The sequence below is a fragment of the Uranotaenia lowii genome, chromosome 3 (genome assembly GCF_029784155.1).
Source record: "Uranotaenia lowii strain MFRU-FL chromosome 3, ASM2978415v1, whole genome shotgun sequence".
NCBI lineage: Eukaryota > Metazoa > Arthropoda > Insecta > Diptera > Culicidae > Uranotaenia > Uranotaenia lowii.
In genome coordinates this window covers 276,046,652-276,071,786 of record NC_073693.1, presented here as the reverse complement: position 1 = coordinate 276,071,786, position 25,135 = coordinate 276,046,652, and the positions used below count along the sequence as shown (strand labels likewise).

Here is a 25,135-nt window from a genome sequence, read left to right as displayed (position 1 = left end):
TAGTATTATAGTTTGTGTAGTGTAGAGGTGTAGTATGTTTGGTGAAGTGTAAGTGTATGATATTACGTCACATTCACCAAAATGGATCCTGATCTATAAACTCTCCCCTTCTTACACAACCCTTTCTGGTTTCTATAATTGTTGATATTGACTTAGAGTAAGTGTTTCTATTTTGGCATGTGTCCCTAATGTTAACATACCGTTCGATTTTGACTGTTTTTGACGATATTTTTCACTTATCACAATTGTAAAAAAAATGTAACGGATCATGTGAACTTTCATTTTACAAACAAATTAGTTTTCTAATTCACAGGATTTTTCGTAAAATCCGGATTGTTTCAAAGTTTCAAATTGAATGGAGTTGTGAGCAAATTTCTTAAAATACACCTATTCAGAAATGGAAGATAAAAGAGGAATTTGTCAACCGATTTTTTTGAAATTTTTTGTCGGATTGTTTTTTATCATGATTTTAGTTATAAGTATGTTAGAACCATGATTCTTTCGTGTAAAAACTGAAAAAAACTTATGTCCGCAATTAGGAACACTATTTTCAATGTGTTCCTAATTATGACATAGTCAAAGTTTTCCAAACTATATCCATGTCATAGAATGTATTTTAATTAAATTTGATTGATTGAATTGCGTTTTAACATAATTTTCAACGATCCGTTAAAATAAACTGTTTTGAGTTAATAAAACATGATATTTTTTTACTTCAGTGTATCTCATAGCTAAAAATGTTGAAATAATATTTTTGCCAGGTTGTAAAGAACGAACCCTACGCGACAGAAAAGGAAACCATCAAGTTACAGAGAGTTTCTCAACAAGAACAGAATCGAAAGGAAAATTGAAAAAATAATCTAAATAAAATACGTTGTATATTGTCACATGGAGATCATGCAACACTTTTCAACTTCAATGACTTCTTAAACCCTAATGTCCACAGATAATCATACCGCCTGTACATCAAAAGTTTTAAGGTTAAAGGGACATCTAATTAACGTAGTCAGAAAAATAATTGGTTTCCCCAAACATTTAAAACAAAACATACGATTTTCACCCTACTAAGAAAAAGGGGTTAGTTGCAAAAACCTTTGTTTTTAATGAAAAATCAAATGAAAAAGTGTGAAAAGTTATAGTTTTTGATTTATTTGTGATTTCTTTGCGCATAAAGCACGATCTGCAGTTATTTTTGATTCTGTTAGAATTAAAATTGATACTTATTAGGCTGGAACAAATATCAATTCCTCCTTTAGTCATCCCCCCCCCCCCCCCCTTCGAAATTTTCAATAACCCGTAGGGGGAAATAAATAAAGTTTGAAGTATTTAATGAAAATTTCGAAAAAAAATTCAAGAATCCAAAATTACAAGACGAAAAAACAAATTTTGGAAGATGGAAGCTATTCCACCTTTTGTATTCTTGATTTTATTGAATTTTTCGATAAAATATTACATGTTTTTTAGGTTTTGTGAAATGATATTCTATGCAACTGTGTTGCATACAAGCTTTCGTGCAAATTGTTCCAATTTATTTGTTTTTCGCATTATTTTTTATTGTCGCGATGTTTCAACTCCGAGTGACAAAAGAAGGATTTGAAATTTGTTCCGGCCTTATTTCGGTCAAAGATTTTTAAAAAAGAAAGCATGAGGGTGCTGTATACAGTAAGGGATAAAAACTACTATAAAAAAAAATTAAAACCATATTCCAGCATATGGAAACAAGATTTAACCTTTGAATCATTGATTTGCATGTCGATGCATTTTAGCGCAGTTTGGTAACTGAATTTCGAAAATATTTATATAAAAAATTAAATGATTGCCCGAAAAATATTTATACACCAACAGTGTTGACATAGGATAATAAAATCAATATAAAGTTTGAAGGTGATATCATTAAGCAAAAATACTGTGTAAAGTATTTTACGGCATAAAAAATGTAAAAATTTTGATTTTTCAAATTTTTTATGAGAATGAAAAATTTAAAAAAAAAACTATCTCACGATGTGAGAAACTATGGCATCATCATTTTGTTATCATAAAATGTGATTTTAATATACTTAAATAAAAGTTAAATAAGTGTTGTGGTATACAAATGTTGCATCTAACAATGCTGTTGCATGATGTTCTGTTTGTCTGTATCTTATATGTATCCAATACAATGAATTTTCTTCTTTTTGAAATATAATAAATGTATTCATTGAAAAGGGAAAAGTTTGAATTTTAATAAGCTCAATGTCTACTACTTTCTTCAAAACTAGTGTGAACGAATATTGTGTAAGATTTAAATAATCCTATTTATCTATTCAAATTCAAAAAACGTTGTTAAATTTTTAAAAATGTGAGTTTTGAGATTTTTCTCATTAAAGTATTAAAAAAAACAGACCCATATGAAAAATGAGGAACAAATAGTGTAATATTGGGTACGCGGATACATTTTTCCTCATATGTTAACATTAGGAACACCCATATGTTAACATTAGGAACAATTATTGCCAAATTAGGAACATCGACACACTTTATAAAACATGATATTTCTCGTAAATTTAAGCTTTGAATGATTATTTTTTCAAACCAAAACAGAGTTCAGAAAAGAATTTGGAACTTAGTTACCAAAAAATTGTAAATCTTAGAATTAAAGATTCGGCCTGCTAATATCAAAGCTAAAAACCTCTACCTTTGTTTCTGGAATTTTCAAAATAGATCTTTGGAATATAAGGTTGTTGATTGATCCTATAGAATATCCTACTAAGGCTATGATCATTAAATACCCGGGCAGTTACAAACGTGAGTATTTTAGAAACTATTCATTTGATCGAAAAACTTTCTATGGAGGAAATGAAAGTGTTAATATGACATTTAATAAAAAAATATAAAATAATATTTATCAATGATTTTAAGAATTACTCTTACTTTTTCATAAAATCTCTTTTTTATCTTTGCACACTTTATTTTTACCACAAAAGCAAAACCTTTGCAAAATAATGATATTTTACACAAACTCACCTGGAAAAAGCAATTAGAATCTGGTTGGAACCTTTTCATGAATAGGCATCTCTAAGAATTTGATCTCTTAAATCCGGTTTTAACATAAATTTCTTTGTCCATCAGAACACATTTGTCACATTGCGTAAAAACCGGTTGCACAGATTGCGATCTAATGAACTGCTCACTATTAGTTATTTGATTAGTGTCTACTAGTAAGACTGCCGGAAATGGATTAATTGCATTATTTAAGGGGTCTGCATTCAGTTATCCCCAATAACCATAGACTTTTTACCATATTTAAGATCAAGCGTTCCACTCCGATGCTTGATTTAAACTTCGTGTGGATCCTAGAGTGGCTCCTTATACTTCTTAACCATTTGGTCCTAAAAAGTATCAGAAAAAAAATAACAGTTTATGAATTTTCAAGTCGACAATGAACAATTTTCGAAGCGCTAAATGCGCAAAAGGCACAAATTTGTGCAAAATTATTTTTACCATATCTTTTTGCATCATGAATATCTCAAACACACGTTAACTTAAAAATCTGGCAGGAACAGACAAGATAGCCCTTTTCATAACCAACACAACGCTAATGTTTTGCATATCCGATCTCTAGTTATGTAGCTGTCACTGAAATAAAGTGTCCGGATACTAAATGATCATAGCTTTAACAATCCTTCCTTCATTCCTCTTTGACTTCTAGGACGTGGCCGGCGCCATTATTGATCATTTTCATAGTGAGAGAACGAATTTTATGCATTGAGAATGAGCTGCTAGTCCCATTCTTTTGACCCTTGTACAAAATTGATAGCCTCGATCAATCACGGAGTAGCAACCATTATTGGCGGAGAAGAACTTGTTCTGCTTAGCCACGCCAGCAATCATGGATTTTAAAGTGCGTAAATGAGCAAAGTCTAATCAAAAATGTTATCTGAAGTTTTAAATGAATGATTATATCTAAGCACTTCAAGTTCAATGATTTAAGGTGGATATGAGTAGTCTTCTAGGGTAAACTAATAGTAACAAAACGATACAAAAACGATACAGTGATTTTCAGTCATCCTATCCTGTTCGACAAAAAGTCAAAAAAATTATAACTTTAGATGACAAGTTTCGTGTAGCGAGTCATGTGACTCAGTTGTTCAGGTGCTAAATGACTGAATAAAAAAAAATCTTCAAACGTATAATTTAATTTGAACCTGCTGTTATCAACCCAGAAGACCATAATTTGGCGTCTAAATAACTTAGTTACATGACTCGTTATTCTAAATTTACCATCGAAAGTTTACAATCGTTTAGTTAAAAATCATTTCGAAAATTTCTAACTATTTGAAAAACAGTAAAAAATGATACAACGAAGTTCAGTATTCCTCCCCTAGGTCTCTCGACGCGCGCCGGTTGAGTCATTCGGGGTGGAGTTGGGTGGTTTTTTCGTCGGGAATCAACCGAGTCGGTGCATTACGGTTCTCGAGTCAACACGAGGAGAAGTTGGACCATGAGCCGGGGAGAGGTGAGGTCGTCGATGAGAGATTGGATTAGTCTTTGAGTATGCCGTAGAGCGCACTAGCTGGAGATGGTCTCCCACCGTTAAAGGTGGGAACCAAGGTCTGCGGCCCCAATTGATGTTTATGTAGTAGAAGATATTACATCAATACGCGGAGTTTATTATGAGACCCCATTGCGCGAGGTTATACTTGGTTGAACTTGTTTTAATTTATAGACGTTTGTCGGATAGTAAGACCATGTTGGTTCAAAGCCATGAAAATTTATTATCTATGATTCAATCAAAACACCCTCACTCCAGCTTACTTTCGATCCAATCCACAAACTGCGATACATCGGTGTACACTCCGGGAGCATCCGGGGTTCCACACTTTTTCGGCCCAAAACTAACAATTCCAAACTGGTAGTAAGTGGCACCGATTTGTCTCATCAGGGGTCCACCGGAATCTCCTGAACAGGTATCCTCATCTTTCTTGCCACCGGCACACAGCTGCGTTTTGCGCAGGACGGCGCGAGCTCGTTTGTACAAATTCGAACAGCGATCCCAATCGGAGACTTCCAGTTGAACTTTTAACTTCACGTCACTTGGTTCATCTGAAAGGGAAGACTTGGATTAGGATTTTATTTAGTTGCGAGTATTTTGAAATGTTTTTACTATTTTCGGTGCGTCCCCAGCCGGCAGCCCACTGTTTGGTTCCGACATGGTTCAGGCTCTTGATTCGGTCCTCCAGAGGCAAACAGATCGGGGAGATGAAGTCGGACGTTTCGACGTTTCTGTCCAAGCGAATCAGGGCGATATCGTTCCATTGGGCGGCGGACTTCGGATCGTACTGTTCATGGATAATTATTTTGTCGACTCCAAAATCGACCGGAGGATCGGAACAAACATCTTTGTAACAGTCTTGCGCATCGTTGGTCAAGTTGTATTCCCCAAGTCGAACTCCGATTCTGTACCGGGAAATTATTCATTAGGAAACTTAACCACACAAAAAAAACCACCACTTACACTTTCCATGTAGCAGGGACAGCCTTAATGCAATGGGCAGCTGTCAGCACGTAGCGATTGTTGATAAGTGTTCCTCCGCAATGGTGCCCGTACCGATTCTGTGGTTTCCGGTAGTGTAACAGCGCTGTCCAGGGGAATTCATCCACAGCAGTTGGTTGGCCACCAAAGATACGATCCGACAAATCACGTCCGCAGTCGAAAGGCCGCGGAAGGACATTGGTCGGTTCACTCGGTTCCGCCGGTCTGCTGGCTCCGGCACAACAAACCTGTGGAGATGAAATGATTGTTATGTTCTGCCGATATTGTTCGAAATTTCAAAGAAAATTTTCAATCGCTTTTAACCAAGAACTGATGAAGCTTCAAATTGGCTTGTTCCAAATGATCCAACGTGAGTAGAGGGAACAAATTCTTTACAAACACCTGGAATTTCCTGACCTGTCGCACCGGCAGTTGGGAAAAATTCGTCTCCAGAGTGTTGAAGCGGTTCCAGGAGCGGTTGACGTTGGACCATGGCAAAAGAGCTGGAAGAAAACCGGAAGCGGAGAACAAAAAGACTTTGGAGGGAACGGTGAAGCAGATGATTAAATCAAATCCCAAAGTCTCAAGTCGCGATTTGGCTAAAAAGATCGGCAAGTTGCAGAGCTACGTTCAGAATGCAAAGAAAAGAGCCGGACTAAATACATACATAAAAGGTACAGAAATTCCCAATCCGCGATGAGCGGCAACAATCGACGGCTAAGACTTGGGCACGGAAGCTCTACGTGAAGATTCTGACAAAATATGGCTGCTGTGTGATGGACGACAAAACGTATATAAAAGCCGATTCTAAGCAAATTCCGGGGTCGGAGTTTTTCACCGACAAGAGCAAGTTCGATGTGGACGACAAATTGAAGAAGAAGAAAATGTCGAAGTTCGCCTCCGAATATCTCGTTAGGCAGGCCATTTGCTCTTGCGGACTGAAGAGTGAGCCTTTCGTGACAAAGGGCACATAAAATGGCGAGAACAACAAATCTGAGTGCCTCAAAAAGCGTCTTTTTCTGTTCTTGCAGCAGCACGACGAAGCTCCGCTATTTTGGTCATATTTGTCATCATGCCATTAATTAAAAGTGTCATGAAGTGGTATGAGGTCAATTCTGTCTATTTTGTTCCAAAGGACATGAACCCGCCAAACTGTACGGCAAGGTTGTCGAAGAAAATCTGTGTTTTGATGAAAAAAAAATAATTCTGGCATTCTCAAAAAATTCTGTGACGATTTTCTGTGATGATTTTTCCATTTATTTAATTTGAAAGTCATGTCAAATTGCGCCTTTTTACATTTTACTTAAGAAAAATCGATTGACCTTACAAATTTCATCTTATTTTTCCATTTCAAAGATAAGTATCCAAAATGAATATTGACTTAAAAATTAAATTTTGAAAAAACGTCCAAATTTTAAAAATTCTGTGAAATTTATGAATATTCCTAAAATTCTGTGTTCTTTGACACAGACTCTGTGTAGAAAATTGACTCATAATTCTGCAACATCATAGATTTTTCTGTGATTTTGGCAACCTTGCTGTCCGGAGCTACGCCCGCTGGAGTAGTACACTGATTAATCATTTCACACATTTTGCAAAAATATTTCACACATTATCGGCAAATGGATGGAGCTGTCAAACCGGTTTGTTATTTTTACAAACCATGCAGATTCAAAATTTACACATTATCCGGATCAGTCTGGATAAGATGAAAGTGGGTGAAATCGCACTTGTTGTTTCTCAATCAATTTGGTGTCAGCCGTGTAGAAACTACGTCGAAGAATTTATACGGCTGAATGGTCGTAACGAATCGGATGTAAGTTGGTCATTATAAAAACTTTAAACATCAACCAAATAATTTATTATAATTTTTATTTTCTAGATTTCGGATTCAGCTTGGCTGGTAAACGGTGGATAATGTGCAACACGAGACCCCATAGTGGTCTATCACCTCTTATTCACAACTCCTATCTCTACCTCCCCGTGGTACCGGCTGGGATGCGAGTAACCTAAGCGGAGATCGGGTACCCAACCCCGGTGGATGCTTTGGTCGCATGCAGACTGAGAAGGTGGTCGCACGCGTCTGTTCTCCAGGTCAGGGGCGGCTCAAACAGCGTCTGTCTTGTAGCAAGCGGCTGAATTTATGAAATGCGGCTCCCGCCAGCTAAGTCCAAGATGGCAGCCCCATCGCGGGATAGGGACTTTAGGCTAACAACCTACTGCTCCCGATTTGAAATTGTTACGGAATCCGAAAGAAATGACCGACCTGGAACTTTGGCGACGACTTTTAGCATGAAAACACGGACACGAATTGGAACTTGGAATGTTTAACCCTTGCCCAACAAGGCAAACTGGAACAACTTGCTAGAGAGGCTAGCCGCCTCAAGCTTGAAATTCTGGGACTGAGCGAAGTCCGTTGGCCTAATACTGGAGAACACAAGACACAATCCGGGCAAGTCCTGCTTTACTCTGGCATACGAGGAGAACATGCTACTCACAGGCCTACGCGGCCCTCATTAGATGGGAACCGATTAACGAAAGAATATTTAATCGTTGCCAGAATTAGAACTCGGGTTAGAAACCTTGCAATGTTCTAGTGTTATGAGCCAACTGACGTTTCCGATTTGCAGGAGAAAGAGCAGTTTTACAGTCAACTAAACAGCGTGATAGAGAAAATTCCGAAGGGTGACATTCAAATCCATTTGGGCGACTTCAACGCAAAGATTGGCTCCGATAATCAGATCCATGAGCGCATCATGGGGCGCCATGGCCTAGCAGGGAAGCAAACCGAGTAGATCTGATCATGATAACTGGTTTATCACTTGTTTAACATAAATATGAGAACGCGATGACTTCTCATCCCTTTCCAATGCAGATCAAAATATTGCGGAAATTGCACCTATTTAGACTCCTGTGCAAATAATTTCCACGCAGAAATATTTTCGCACTGACGCACACATAGACAACCCGTGTCAGTTTTTCAAATCAGCCGTTGCTCGCTTCTGATTTTCGAATCACATTTCCAAACGGCATAATCGTTATTGTTTTGGCGAAAATTATTATGAAAGCAAATCAAGGAGTTTAATAACGAAAATTGACCGATCAACAAATGAAAAGAAACGAACAGAAAACAGAATTCATTCTGTACATTCGGGTACAAGAATTTAAGTGGAACAAATAAATCATGCATTATTCGGGCGTTTTTCGAATTACTGAAAAATTAGCCAAAAAATTATGGATTCACTGACAATTTTTACTGACACACCAGTCGCAATTGTTTTTAATTCAATTTTATCCTAAGATGTAGAGAATATCGATATGTGTCTTTGTCTATGTATAGGTCTGTGAGCAGATTTTACTGCGCGCAAATTATTTGCACGGGGGTCTAAATAGGTGCAATCTGCGCAGTTTGTTGAAGACGGCAACGGTGCGTATGAAAGTTGATTTTTTGGTAGAAATAATATGAAGTAACTGAACTCTGATGTTGCTCCTTTTTTCATATAGTCCCTTTTCAACTTTTAGCACATGATAGTTTATATAAAGAATGTGATGGTGTTAGTGAGTGCGGAATTGTTACCTGTCAAATCAGATTCTCTCAATAGTCTAAAAATTCATGCAATTGACAATAACTCATCCGAAATTATTTTCTCTCGGTCAGTTCTAGTTCTGAGAATATTCTCTGAAAAAACTGGAAGCGATCCAAAGAACAAACGCACAGAGAGTGCTTTTTCTAGCTATTTACGTCCATTCAGACTCTCCGCGCCCTTTACGCCCTTTACAAAATAGTGAGAAATTTTCTCTCGTCCGGGAGCGAGAACTAATCCTTAACGTTACAAGAGACGATAAATTTGAATCAGAATAAACAACTTATCGAGAGCAACATTGAAGTTGATAAGCGCTTGTATAGTGTTCTTGTGAATGAAAATCTCTCTCAAGGGTATTTTGATCGGCAAATTCTATGGGAGGATAACGATTTTTGGATTCCTTGGGACTACGACAGATGAGCGAAAACGGAGAGCTGTTTGTAGAATTTTGTGGCAACAACAACACGGTGATCGGTGGATCGCTCTTCCCCCATCGACCAGCACATAAGCCGAAAATGGAGAATGAGCCTTCCTGATGTCTGCAACAAACGTAGCGCAGACATCGCATCAGACCATCACGTCGTCTTTGGCGAAATACGACTAAGAGTTGCGCGTGTGCAAAAGCGTGAGGAGAAAGTCGGGTGTCGATACCACTGATAAGCTGATATAACTTCCTCTGCGTAGGAGATAAATATCCTCCTCCTGGCGCCAAATAGCTTATCATTCCCTAAGCTTCGTTTTCCGATCATGTAATGATACCAATAGCTAAATTTCGTAAATCATTCATGTTTTATTTGACAATTCGAAAATATTTATTATGAAGAGTCATGTGACTCAGTAAGTTTAAATTTTAGTTTCAATGTATCGGATCAATTCTATTCTTGTTGAAAAAGAGTGTATGATCTTTTGAAAATTTTATCCAAAGGAGAAATTTGAAAAAAAAAATCAAATGATCTAAAAAGTATATTCTCTAATAAAATGCCAAGACTAAATCGTTCACCAGAAGATCATATTTTAAAAGAACTGCGATTTTTTCCTCAATAAGATAAAGAACATTTTCGCTTTGAAAATCTTTAAATCTATAACTTTTATTCATTTGCAAAAATTAATTCGTAAAAACTGTTAAACTTTAATTCAATTATATTGTTGCATTTTTTTTTTAAATCTTAATTTCCTTTTAATTGGAATAGTTTCTTTAAAATATGAAGTATTGATTTTCATATGTAGGAACGTTTCAAATTTTGTTCCTCAAATTTCAAAGCTCAATGAATCTAGTACACTTCAACCATCGGGAACTTTTTTCTCTGGGAGGAAAACAAAACAAAAATTGAACACCATAGCAACTTTTACTTTTGCACGTAGAAAAATTGACGTGTACGTGTCATTAGAACACGTCGAGTAATTTTTGAATGCTAGCGCCTCATCACAACCAGTGTATTAATCACTTACTAAGCAGTTAAGACACGAACCTTTGGTTGATGGAAATGTGGTTCAGAGTTATATCAGTTTATCAGTGTCGATACGACGTCCACCGGTTGTAGAATCCAGAGGTGAAAGGGGTATAGTTGAACAGCTTGAATACTGAGCCTCGGAACTGCCGACAGACGGAACAGTTGAAGAACAGTGGTGCGGAATCAAGAATGCTGTCTCCGCAACAAATTTTGTTCCGGAGATCATCAGAATTTGTTCTACATCACAAGATTATTTTTTCTGATAAAATACAATACATTTTTCTCTTGTAACTCTACACAAAAACACAAATACATACAAACCAAGAAGGTATAAATATAACACACAAATTTTGTACAAGAACTCTTGAATTATAATTGTCACTCTAAAACCACGCGTTTTTTTACTACGTCGTACCGGAATTTCACTAAGCTAAGTCCCAAATTAAGTTTAAGTTTTCTGAGACTTACAGTTACGGGAACCATAAATTTGCAGTAAATTCGTCGTTTACAGTGCGCGGATATTGTCGCTAACATTCTGGTGCCGAAACCCGGGAAGAAAATCCCAAAAATTGTGCTGGAAGAGCAACCACGTGTAGTGAAGTTACGGTTCCTCATAATCCTAGCCCGAACTTACCAATTGTCGTCGGTGCTAGTTCTTTATTCGATACCGTTGATTAATTCGCGATTGGATTGCAAGAATCCAGCTTAGTGTTGCTGCCACTGTAAAATTGTGAAATTTCGAGAAAAAAGTGGTTAAAAGAGTGATATTGGCTCAAAAAATGGCTCCCTCGAAGAAAGTCGTGAGGATGAATACGTTGCCATTAGAAACGCTGATTCGCAGAAGAAATAATATTCTTGGATCTGCTAAATTGATCCAGGAGTTTGACTCCAATTACGTTGTGGAACAAGTAAATCAAGTTCCAGTGCGAATCGAGCGTTTAGATGAGCTATGGGATCGCTTCGAAAGCGTCCAGGAAGAAATCGAGCTAATGGAAGGTGAAGAAGAAGTGTTCGCAGAATCTCGACAAACATTTCAGACTCTGTACTATGAGCTGAAAGCATCTCTCAATAGTAAAATTCCGAGATCTGCATCACCTGTCCTTAGCCGAAGAATTCCCGAAAGTGTTGTGCCCCCTGTGAACCCCACTCTGTCCGTGAAACTTCCTGAACTAAAACTCCCTGAATTCCACGGGAATCCCGAAGAATGGATCGAGTTCAGAGATCTTTTCAAATCAGTGATCCATATGAACAATCTGATATCTCCTGAGCAAAAATTGCACTATTTGCGTGGTTCCTTGAAGGGTGAAGCCTCTCGTATCATATCCTCAATCGCGATCTCTGCCGACAATTACGCGATTGCGTGGAAAGCTATTTGTGATCGATACGAGAACAAAAACTTTCTCATCAAGCGTCATATGTCAGCCATTTTGAAAATCCCCGCAATTAGGCGGGAATCTGCCGTTGGGTTGGCTGAGCTAGCTGATGAGTTCAACCGACACGTGGGAATTCTCGATAAGTTGGAGCAGTCTAGTGAACACTGGAACTCATTCCTCGTTGAGCATTTGAGTACCTTACTCGATGAAAAGTCCCTTATGGAGTGGGAAACACAGTGCCAAGAACAGGAATCTCCCACTTACTCCCAGTTGTATGAGTTCATCCATAAGAGGTCTCGAATGCTCCAAAAATGTAAAGTGTTAACCAACACGAACACAAGTGTGCAAATGAAGAACACTAGAGGAAAATCCTCTGCATCTCATGTCGTGTCGGAAAATGTTGTGAAGTGCCTAAGTTGTAAGCAGGCACATCAACTCTCGCAGTGCCCCACTTTTCTCAAGCTTACTCCGAACTCTCGTCTAGACTTTATAAAAACCCATCGTCTTTGTATCAATTGCTTGAGAAGTGGGCACTTAGCGAAAGACTGTCGCAGTAGTGTGTGTAGAAGTTGTGCCAAGAAACATCATACATTGCTTCATCTCCCCCCTCGAAACTTTAATGGCACAACTTCTGAAGAAGTAAGTGAAAGTGAGACTCCACAAACCTGCATAGCTGTATCGACTGCTGCGACTACCAACACATCATCAGCACAATCGTTCTCGGTATCGCGAGCACCGCCGGTGGTGCGATCGTGTCCGTCAAATTCGTCGTCGCCGGTTACCCACACCCGATCGAGTGGTGAATCGTCGTTTGGGTTGCTCTCACGGTCGGGAGAGCAGATTGTCGAATGCCCTCCTCTCGCGTCGCAGCAATATTCGTCGTCATTTGAAAATGAACCACCTTCCCCCCAAGAACAGCCCACATCACTCACACAAGTCACTTCTCCGGAAAATGCCACTACATTCCTATCTACCGCTCTGGTGCGAATATTGGATCGCCACGGTAATTATCATCTCGCACGCGCTTTGCTCGATAGTGGATCGCAATCAAATTTTATATCCGAATCGTTATGCCAACGTTTGGATTTGAAGCGCAACAAAATCAACTTACCCATCTGCGGTATCGGACAAGCAACAGTTAATGTCCATTACAAAGTGCATGCAAAAATCACTTCTCGTTTTAATCAAACCGAATTTACACTCGACTGTCTCGTTTTGCCAAAACTAACGGTTTGTTTGCCCAGTCGAAACGTTAATATTTCTGACTGGAAAATTCCTCGCAACATTTCTCTTGCTGATCCGAAATTCAATATTACCCACGGAATCGATCTATTAATTGGCGCTGAACTGTTCTTCTCGCTTCTCGAATCACACCAAATCCTCCTAGGCGGCGGACTGCCATTGTTACAGCGCACAGTTCTGGGGGCGCACAGTTTCCGGAAAATCGATTTCCCAATCCGTGAACACCTCGATATGCAACACCGCCATAATGCAGCCACCGGACTTAAACGAACAACTCGAACGCTTTTGGCAAGTGGACAATTTCGACGTCGGAAAAGCGTTAACCGCGGATGAAAAGGAGGTAGAAACGCACTTCGAAAAAACGTTTTCGCGGAGTAACGACGGCCGATATGTGGTTCGACTACCTCTTCGCGAAGAACTAGTTCCATTGTTGGGTGACTCATACAGCACAGCTGTTCGTCGTTTTTTGCTATTGGAGAAGAGGCTGTCAGCTGATCTGCTATTGCGAGACGATTACGAGAAGTTTATGCAGGAGTATGTGATGTTGGGCCATATGGAAGTGTGCCGTCGCGTCGCGGGCCCGCAGTTCTTTCTTCCGCACCATGCAGTGCGACGCCCTGATAATACCACCACCAAAACACGAGTCGTGTTCGATGCCAGCTGCAAGGCATCGGGTCAGCTGTCCCTGAACGACGTTCTCCACACAGGCCCGACGGTACAAGCGGCTCTTCTATCTACAGTTGTCAACTTTCGAAAGCCGAAGTATGTATGTCTTTACAGCAGACATAGAAAAAATGTTTCGCCAAGTATGGGTGCATCCAGACGATCGAAAATATCAACAGATCATTTGGCGAAAAGATCCCTTCTTACCCCTCCAAGTCTACCAACTCAAGACTGTAACATACGGTCTAGCCCATAGGCCGGCAACCTGCGGCTCGCGAGCCGTATGCGGCTCTTTTGATGTAAAGCTGCGGCTCTTTAGCTCACTGCGCTAATATTATATGTATTTTTGAACAAAATATTTTTTAAATCGTGCTGATGCGATAAATGAGTCTTGTGACCTGGCATACATATTTACATAGGTCCAGAAGTGAATTTTAAAATTTTATCCATTGTAGGAACAAGCGTAAAGGACCAAATAGCAAAATAGAATTTTAAAGACTAATTTCACTTTTATTTCTCGATTTTAATAGGGATCTAATGCATTAAAGTCATTAGTCCTCGACCAAATTTTGCAATTTTTTGCTTTTCACTGTTTTTTAAGCATCAGCTTTGAGATAAAGATTTAATTTATTAATAATCGTGAATGCAAAGAAAAACTGTTGTTTTAAAGCAACGAAAACTTAAATCCAATTATTTATTTCCAAAACTTGTGTTTATTTTTGAATCAGTCGAACGCCAAAGACAGAAAACTATAAAGGAAAATCAAAACAAGCAGTTCTGAGGCAGCCTCTGCGTAACCCTCATCAAATTTTATATTTTAGGCACTTGCAATAACGTTTTTGCCCTCTAGGAAAATTTATCAATTGAAATTTCCAAAATCGTCTTAGAATTGATCAACCATTTCGAAAAATAATCACAACTTTGACGCTTAACAACATAAAAAATTGATAATTAAATTAATAAATTTGAATTAAAAATGATAATATTAATGTTTCTGAATAAAGATAACTCAATAACGCATGCAAGATTGCCCGGATTAAACCGGCTTTCCCAGATTTTCAAAGGAAAAAAATGGGAATGCCTGGTCCGGTCCGGGCCCGAATATCGAGGAAAAAAGCCCTGTTTTTGTTCCAGAATTATTCACAATTTTCTTATTCCAAAATTTTTTACTTGTTTCAGCGCATGCATTTTTTGAAATTGTGAATTAATTGTAATTAAGATTTTTGATTTTTAATTTTTCAACTTTTCTCTTGCCTTTTAATGGAACATACGATTACATTGATTTATTTTTATTAATTTTTCTTTTGAAACTTGCATTGCTGAAAAATTAACAATGTTTTGAATATCATTTTTCATTCAATTGGACGCACAATACTGAAAATCACATGTGGCATAAAATGAGATTTTGGATTTTTCAAATGCATTAAATTTTGAGGACACGTTCATTTGATGTCCTGAATTTTGAAAATTCTGCCAGTTGTCAGGAGCATAATTTTTCAAGGTTTCGGCTAATAAACTTTATTTGAGTTTTATCTCATACTTCTGGATTTTGTAAAAGATTGGCTATTTGGAGAATGCAATAAAAAAGTTTCATAATTTTAAGAAAATACTTTCCATTTACTTGTTTTAAGCTTCTCTTTGCCGAAGAAATTATAAATATTCTGCTTATGTGGTTATGTGCAAATCTATCACTTTACGTAATGCAAAGTATTCACATAAGCTTTATATGGATTTCAAATTTTCTACACTCGATATTTGCCAGCGTATTAATATTAAAATAACATCAAACCTAGAGAAGAGTTGATGATTCAGAAGAAAACCCATGTACTTAATCGTAATTAGAATCAAAAGAGGAAGAAAAAAAAACAAGAATTAAGAAAAAAACTTATAGTTAGAGGGGTTTAGAATTATTTTCGTAAAACAAATGTTCATTGATCATTCATATATTTTGATTCTTCTAATCAAAAACAAAAACCAGAAATATTTCATGTGGCTCTTTAAAACCCGGAAACTTTTAAAATTTGAAGTTTTGGGCTCTTTCAACCCAAAAGGTTGCCGACCACTGGTCTAGCCAGTTCACCGTATCATGCGGCGCGCGTTCTCAACCAGCTTGCCACCGATTATCATCATGATTACCCCCTCGCCTCCTCAATTGTAAAGCATCGAACGTACGTGGATGATACATTAGCCGGATATGATGATTTAGCCGAAGCAACCGAAGCCTGTCGTCAACTTGTGGAGATGCTGAAAAAAGCTGGTTTTACTTTGCGCAAGTGGTGTAGCAATCATCCAAAGGTTCTTGAATATGTCCCTGAAGAGCTTTGGAATCATTCGTTGCAGACCGAGATCGGTCGGTCCACAACAACAACAAAAACTCTTGGCCTTTTGTGGAACCCTCAAACAGATACATTCAGCTTTAAAATTCCGTCGTTGTGTACCGCCAACCCAGTTACGAAACGTGTGGTAGTATCCGAAATGTCGCAATTGTATGACCCCATGGGTCTCGTCGGTCCTGTAGTAGTCAGCTGTAAAGTGTATGTGCAATGGCTGTGGGCTGCAAGTGTCGAGTGGGATGCTCCACTTTCCGAAGACGATCGCTCCTGGTGGAATGAATTTCGGGATAGTATACAAGATCTCCAACGTCTCTCTATCCCCCGTCGTGTTTTGGCTAACGTTGATAATGAGAACACATTGCATTGTTTCTGTGATGCGTCGGAACGTGCCTATGGATACTGTGTGTATGTGGTAAGCAAGGGATCAGATGATCGTACTCATAGCCAGCTGTTGATCGCTCAGTCTCGCGTCGCACCTCTTCGTAATCTGACCATTCCGAGACTTGAGCTGTGTGCGGCAGTTCTAGCCAGCCAGATGATGGAAAAATTACGGACAACAACAGAATTCGATGGACCAACGGTGTTTTGGTCCGACTCAACTGTCGTGCTACACTGGATTCGATCTCCACCCCCAGATTGGAAGCCTTTCGTATCGAATCGAATTGCCGAAATACAGAGGTCAACAAAAAATTCCCAGTGGAGACACATTCGCACCGATGTCAACCCAGCTGATATTCTTTCTAGAGGGGCATGACCCTCCCAGATTCTCGACAACGATCTTTGGTGGCATGGACCAGACTTTCTCGTGGCCGCTCCGGAGTTCTGGCCACCCGTTTTACCAACCTCCAACCTTCAGTCTGTGGACCGAGACGAGATGAACATTGAAAAGCGTCAACGTTATACTGTCGCAATGTTGGCTACTGCAATAGATGACTCGTTGCTCTCACGATTTGCCGAACTCAGCCGACTGCTGAAGGTCGTAGCCTGGTGCCTTCGTTTCTACCACAATTTTCGCCTGCCAGTTGGTTTTCGTCGTGTTGGAGTTCTGACCCCATCGGAAATTGAAGATGCGTTGAAAGCTTTGATACGTCTCGAACAACCTAGTGGCTTCCAAGCAGAGCTGCATCAAGTACAAGTGAGCAAACAAACAAACACTCCTTTGGAATTTCATGCCAAATCGCCTCTCAAGGGCATGAATATTCTTTCAGACAGCGAAGGATTTTTACGTTTGGACGGTCGATTGCGCAATTTGAACAAATCGTTCGATTCAAAACACCCATACATTCTCCCAGCCGACGGAAAACTAAGTTTGCTGCTGGCACGATCATTGCATCTGCAAACTGCTCACTCAGGACCATCTCTCCTACTCGCAACGATGAGACAGCGCTTTTGGCCCTTGCAAGGCCGAATCCTAGTCCGCAAGATAGTCAGAAATTGCGTGACTTGTTTTCGCTGTCGACCTACACTAGCACACCAACAAATGGGTCCTCTACCGGCAGTGCGACTTACTCCAGCTCGAGTATTTTCCAGATGTGGTCTGGACTACTGCGGGCCATTTAACGTTCGTCCGTTGTACGGGAGGGGGGCAAGCCTAAAAATGTACGTCGCGGTATTCGTTTGCCTTTCGGTTAAGGCAGTCCATTTCGAAGTCGTTCCGAACCTAACGTCGTCTGCGTGTATAAATGCGATCAAACGGTTCGTGGGTCGCCGCGGCCGGTTACTCGAATTGCATTGCGACAATGCAACAACCTTCGTCGGCGCTAACTCCGAAATGAAAGCAATTCGTCAGCAGTACCTGCAGCAGTTCCGCACGAATCAATGGGACAACTATTGTCTTGATTCGGGCATCTCGTTCCACTTCATTCCGGCTAGATCCCCACATTTTGGTGGACTGTGGGAGGCGGGGGTGAAGTCATTCAAATACCATTTCCGTCGCATATTCGGAGGACGATCGTACACCTACGATGAGTTCTCGACAGCTGTAGGCCAAATAGAAGGTACCCTCAACTCTCGGCCTCTCATCCCCCTCACAGACCACCCTCACGACCTTGAAGTGATGACGCCAGGACATTTCATCATTGGGGAACCGTTGTTCTCAATCCCTGAGCCCGAAATAGCAGAACCGGTGAAAAAGCTGACTAGACTACAAGAAACACGTCGATTCCAACAACAACTCTGGAAGCGCTGGTCCAGAGATTACGTTAGCCAACTTCAACAGCGATCCAAATGGCGAAAGGCGGTCAAAAATGTCGACGTGGGAAATCTCGTCCTTCTGCGACACAACAATCTACCCACGTACCAATGGAACCTCGGCAGAGTAGACGAAACAATCAAAGGCGAAGATGGGCTGGTGCGCGTAGTGCGGGTCCGAACTGCGCGTGGTGTGTTCCGCCGAGCTGTTACCAAAATCTGCGTGCTGCCGGTCGATACTGCTGACGGTGACGACATCGATGCTGACGAAGCTGGAGACCAAGGAGGTGCTGCTGTTCAAGAAGGTTGAAACTGACGGTTTCAACGGGGCCCGATATGTCTCCGCAACAAATTTTGTTCCGGAGATCATCAGAATTTGTTCTACAACACAAGATTATTTTCTCTGATAAAATACAATACATTTTTTTCTTGTAACTAAGCTAAGTCCCAAATTAAGTTTAAGTTTTCTGAGACTTACAGTTACGGGAACCATAAATTTGCCAGTAAATTCGTCGTTTACAGTGCGCGGATATTGTCGCTAACAAATGCCTTTATCCCGACGAGCCCCGTACTTTCGGTAAAGTTTGTGGACGAAGAAGTGAATGGATGTCGGATGAAACTGGGAGGATGGTCGATGATCGGAGAAAGACGAAAGTCGGAATTGAGCTGGCATGTACCGGGTCAGCCAAAGCAGCCGCCCGCTTACGATATGCGGAGCCGGAAAAGGCAGTTAAAGGAGCTTGTAGACGAGACAAGAGAGCCTGGACAAACTCCCTAGCCGAAAAGGGAAAAAGAGCCGCCGCCAATGGAGATATCCGATTACTTTATAACATTTCTCGCCCCCATAGTGGTGCAAGGACTAATGCAAGAATACCGCTAAAAGGTCGAGCAGGTCAGTTATTGACCGATCGAAAAAATCAGCTCAAACGATGGACTGCACTTCGAAAAACTCTCCCGAGTCACGACTAGCGATGGCCAACAGAACCTGCAACTCGAAGCGATACCGTCAACTGGGGCAACATGCAACAATTTTCAACTTCAATGGCTTCTAAAAAACTTATGTTCACAGTTAATCGTATCCCTTATGCATCAAAAGTTTTAAGGATGCTGGGGCATCAAATTGGCGTAGTTAAAAAAATTATTGGTTTCTTCAGTTATTTTTAATTTTCTAAAAACATGCGATTTTCACACTCCTTAGAAAATGGGGTAACTTGCAACAAACTTTGTTTTTAATGAAAAATCTTATGAACACGTACGAAAATTCATAGTTTTTAATATATTTGCGATGCTTTAAAGACTTTTAAGCATGACAACACCAATTGCAGTAGTTTTTGGGTCTGTAAAAAAAAAATTCACATTTTTTCTGAAAATAAGGATGCTGCATACATTTAGGGGTTAAATAATACTACGAAAAATTCTACAAGCTGAAATTATAAAAATAAATGTTTGGATGAATGAAATTTGAATGTTTACAAACGCGTGATACAAAACATTCATATTCCAGCACATGGAAACGAGATTTACAAGGTATTTCTTTGATTTGCATTTTGTTGCATTTAACCCCAGACACCTAACTGAATTTTAAAAATATACATTTAAAAAATTTGGGTGATTGTTCGAAAAATATTTTTACACCAACAATGTTGGTATAACATAAGGAAACCTACAAAAAATTTAAAGGTAATTTTATCATGCCGATCCGTCATACTGGGTAAAGTTTTTTTCGGCATCAAAAAATGTTAAAATTTGTACATTAATTGCTCGATTTTTCAAATTTTACATAAAGATAAAAAAATTAAGACAGCTAGCTTAAGATGCGAGAAATTATGTCATCATCATTTTGTTATCATTAAAAGATAACTTTATTACAATACATTAAATTAAAAATTGATTCAATGTAGTGTTATATAAATGTTGCATTGAACCCCGCTGTTGCATGATGCCCCGTTTGACGGTAAGTCGGATCTATGTCGTCAACTCGGAAGCTCCCTCGTTGGCTAAAATAAAAGCAGCAATCAAAGACATGAAATCCAATAATGCACCTGGGATCGATTGCATCCCTGCTGAAATGCTGAAAGCCAACCCTGCCTTGTCAGCACAAACGTTGCATCGTCTTTTCGGTGACATCTGGGATACTGCAACATTCCCGGCCGACTAGATGCAGGGTATCCTTGTAAAGGTCTCGAAGAAAGGGGACCTGACCGAGTGCGGTAACTGGCGTGGCATAACTTTGATCTGTACAACTCTCAAAGTACACTGCAAAGTGATCCTGGACAGGATCCAGGAGAAAATTGACGCTACACTCCGACGGCAACAAACTGAATTCCGATCCGGACGTTCATGTGTGGACCACATCACAACGCTACGAATAATACTGTTACAAATCAACGAATTCCAGGACTCTCTTCTGCTGGTGTTCGTTGATTTCGAAGAAGCATTTCGTGCATGGTCTTGCACGACGGTTTCTTGTCCGATCCAATCCCGGTAACTGCTGGAGTGAGACAGGAATGTATGTATCTTATCATCGCTACTTTTTCTAATCGTAATGGATGAGATTCTGACTGGGTCGATCAACTGTGCACGGAACCGATGATTGTCGTGGAATCCTTCAACAATGGAGCAACTAAATGACCTTGACCTGGCTGACGATATTGTTTTGCTTGCCCAAATACAACCAGATAAGCAGAGCAAACTCGACGACCTCACCGAAAGCTCCAAGGCAGCAGTTGAGGCCTGCTGTCAATGTCGGAAAAATCAAGTCGATGGAGATAAACACAGGAAATCCCTCCAGTTTCATGTTAGCTTGACACCAGGTTGAGACAGTGGAGTGCTTCCAGTATCTTGGTAGCCAGATAACGCCTGATGGTGGTACCTCGAAAGACATTGAAACCCGGATCATGAAAGCCCGATTTGCATTTGCGAGTCTCCGGAACATCTGGCGGTCACGTCAGACCTCTCCACGAACAAAAATCCGAATCTTCAACTCAAACATCAAATCCGTATTGCTGTATGGGTGCGAAACTTGGTGCACATATGTGGTAACGAAGCGAAAATTGCATACTACGTAATGAAAGCTCAAGCGAGAAAGGTTTTCATTCGGCTTCTCATCGAGGTATTGGCAATGATTACGAATGTGTGCTTAGGAAGTTTCCTAGCTTCATTTTTTTCAGCGATCAGCGTCTGCGACGATCACGCGTCCTAAGGGAAACTTACTCATCGTGCTCTCTTGTATCCTTTGGGGCGTTTCAAAGCATCTATACACGTACAAATAAGGATCATCGGCTGATTGCTTGAACTCGAGCTGCTTCACAACACTGTCCATTTTCTTGTACCAGACATGCCCTCCTTGGTTAAGGCCATATACATTTATCCTCAGAAAACATACGGTGTCCGGGCCATCCTTTTGGTAAAACAGCAGCTGTTGCATGTAAATCGTCTCTTTGATTCCTTCTTCCAGATAAGCGGTTATCACATCGCATGCTTCATCAACAAACCTTTCTGGCTGGCAGCCTTCAACAAAGTTTTTAACATGACTTTACGAATCACACTGATGCGAAGGCTTTGTCGTAATCGGTACCATTTTTGGCCACGAGACGCGCTTTTTATTGGATTACCTCACTCAGCAGTCTCATCCACTCTGCGTTTGAAGATCCATGCATCTTTGGTCAACTGGACCAACTGTCATGTACGCTTTCTTCTTCGTTCATGGCTGAATTGCAAAATTCTGATTCTTCACAGCGTTTGACTCCCTCGAACAACCTTGGTTCAGAGCAAATATTCCTTGCCATACCGGTAGTTTCAAGAAAACAAACTGGAACTTACAGGGTGACAAAAAAGTCCTGTCACACTTTTTTTTTTGGGGTCGCCTGTAGCCTATACGATGTACATATCTCTCTGGTGCCATCTATATGTCAAATGAAAGGGCTAACTTTGCTGCCCACAGTGGCAGAGTTTCGTTTCTGTGCAGTTTGTGTACATTATGTTGTGAGTGGCAGAGTTGAGAGCAGCTGTTTTCGTTGAATATGTGAGAGGGTACAAACCCAGACACATATTCAACATATCAAACACCTGAAACCGCTCGTAATCAACCGGAAATTTGTGTACCAGACCATAAATCGATCCCAGAGACCAGAGGCTTCGAGGACAAGACACGATCTGGACGACCAAGGTCTGTGAGAACTCCAAGGTTGAAAAAGATTATACGAGACCGGACGTGCGCGCCGCTTGCGACGACTTTCCGAGACGTCTGAAGCTGGTTCGATCAGAGAATGATGGTGTAATTTCGAGATATCGTGTGTGAAGTATCTTGATGAGTTACTGAATAAAGCTATGAAAGTCAGATTCTGATTTTCTTCTTATTCTTTGAAATATTAAGATTTTTCTGTGTGACCGGACTTTTTTGTCACCCTGTACTATTTTTGCAGCGGGATGAAAGTCTCAATGGTATCGGATTTTCAAACTTCATCGGAAAATACATCGTTCTGTGTGCGGTTTTACTTCCCAGTGGGATGTTCCCACACAGCACTCGCGCGCTAAGTCCTAATTTTCAGACAATTTCGTTCGATTTTTCGACAACAGCCAAAGAGTGCTCTTCAAAAGGGACAGGTTTATTAAGTGTGGAATCTTGCGTGGAACAGATCGAACACAAAAACCAGTCCCGTGTTCGATGAGAAGAATTAAAGTCGAGAAACCCGGAAAATTGAACTAAAAACAGAGGGTCGTAGCATCTCTAGGAGTTCAACGCGAAAAATCTTTGTAATCTAATAATTGAAATATAAAGACAACTCAAAACTACGAACAAACCTTTTCAATCTGTTTTTATAACCTTTAGTAAATACCAACAACTTATCTGCTCCATCAGATAAGCTAATCTATTCAGCGCACTGCCTAATCAATCTCTCCAGGGAAATTCCTTGCTATGTATAAATTCAAATCACTCACCAGTACTTTTCGGTTGGCATCCTTTCCGCATTGGCTTTGTTGAACGTACGCACTCTCTTCCGGGGACACAATCGGCTTGGTCCAAATGTCGGACAACTCCTTGCACTGCCTCAGACCAATACAGACACCAGCCTGTTTCCTGGGGTTGACACAGGCATCGTTTAGGGCTACAGGGAAAAACAATCATTAACGCTGATCCAAACCACCAATTTCTAATCAACACGTCACTCACAAGCGGCAAACGTTTGTTGGAAAACACCAATCACCAGAAGGCACCAAGCTAATCCGATCCTGTCCATTATGGAGCGTGACCAGTTCGAGACGGCTCTCGGAATCAACTACACGATCAACCGATCCGAGCGCTTGTAAATATCAACTTTACAAGACTCAACTAGTGCAAAAACAAAACGACTTAATCGGCCATAGATCATATGGTTAATATTTGTAATAATCTGCCTTGGGTTCAGGATGTTTCTACGTATGCAAACGACGAGTCGAGTCATTCGTTATCTGTTCCACACAGTTGCAGTTGCGATGATCGGTAGTAAAAGATTGATTAGCCGTAGTCTTCCCACTGTTTGTTGATTGTGTATTGCAACTTTTCCCTCATTGATCGAGGTTTTGATTTCAATCGGTTGATGGTGTATTGCATTTCAAATCAGATCAGCATTAAAGCACGAATGAGTCAATTTAACTTTCATATTTAGGAAGTGAGCCTTTTCTTCGGGAGTTTATCGCATTTTGGCATTCTTCCATTTACCAAGCCTCTTTGAAGGATATTGCATTTCAAATTAAAATCCTAAATATTTTTTAAACGTAACATTCACCGATCTATTCGAAACTTGGGATCTTATGGTGTAGTACATAAAAATTTCGCAAATCCTTCCACAAAATATTCATTTTTAACAATGTCTTCTTCAGATAAGGTCTTGTCCTATGTCCGCAGCTACAATCATGGAAACGTCTCGGATACTCCCCTCGACAGGACGTTTTTGATCACAGAGTGGTCAAACTAAATTGCGTGTTGATCGATTATTTGTTTATGGATAAAATCAAAGTATCTTTCTTTTTGAAGACCAGTATGTGTCCACTTCCTTTACCGCAGAACGTCAGGTTGCTTTGAACTGCTTCTCGCTGCTAATAGGTTTTTGTGTCTTCTTAAGGTTATTTTTCGATTGAGCAAAGTTCTGGTGTGTTGGGAGGGTTCTTATCCTCGGGCCCAACCATGGTCGTAGGAACGGGGGAGGGGGAGTTTGAAAGGAAAATGCCAACAAAGAATCAATTTTCTCCGATCAATCACTGGCACCTGGTGGGGAGCCCATCCGGAAGATCTTTTAAAGTTGTATCGTACAACGATTCTCTCAGTGATGGAATACGGTAGCTTCTGTTTTCAGTCAGCTGCCAAAACTCACCTCATCAAACTCGAGCGTATCCAATACCGTTGTCTCCGCATCGCTTCGGGCTGTATGCCCTCAACGCATAACATGAGTCTTGAAGTTTTGGCAGGAATACTTCCTCTGAAAGATCGATTCAATTTACTATCACTCCGGTTCCTCATCAGGTGTGAGGTCATGAATCCATTGGTGATTGTAAATTTTGAGAGGCTACTTGAGCAAAATTTTCAAACCAGATTTAGGGCTGTCCCAACGGTAGATGCAAAACACGGTTTTCGACCACGCTAAAACATTTTGGCTGGCACCGGTGGCGTAAATTGCTGTTTTAGCACAGTTATCGATTTCAAAATTCCCAACAGTTATACGCCTTTGTTCCAAATTCATGCAAATTTGGAACAGGATTTCAAATTATACGACAGACCGATTTAGTTCACGGTGAGAAAATTTTAACC

At 40.1% G+C, this 25,135-nt stretch overlaps 1 protein-coding gene across 1 annotated transcript; it reads right to left on the bottom strand.

Moving 5' to 3' along the window:
- Positions 1-4,734: 4,734 nt before the first annotated feature.
- Positions 4,735-23,681, bottom strand: LOC129756440 (CLIP domain-containing serine protease B4-like). Its single transcript, XM_055753315.1, has 5 exons — positions 23,522-23,681; positions 23,290-23,456; positions 5,495-5,760; positions 5,144-5,436; positions 4,735-5,082 (listed from the first exon to the last, which is right to left on the bottom strand). Exons 1-5 carry the CDS (start codon positions 23,586-23,588, stop codon positions 4,781-4,783), a joined length of 1,095 nt encoding a protein of 364 aa, XP_055609290.1. The 5' UTR covers positions 23,589-23,681; the 3' UTR covers positions 4,735-4,780.
- Positions 23,682-25,135: the final 1,454 nt, after the last annotated feature.

Coding starts and splice junctions, on each gene's coding strand:
- LOC129756440 (XM_055753315.1), bottom strand. CDS start 23,588: ATGGACAGGATCGGATTAGCTTGGTGCCTTCTGGTGATTGGTGTTTTC. Junction 5,761..23,289: donor ATGCCAACCGAAAAGTACTG/GTGAGTGATTTG, acceptor TCATCTCCACAG/GTTTGTTGTGCCGGAGCCAG. Junction 5,083..5,143: donor CTGGGGACGCACCGAAAATA/GTAAAAACATTT, acceptor CTTCCCTTTCAG/ATGAACCAAGTGACGTGAAG.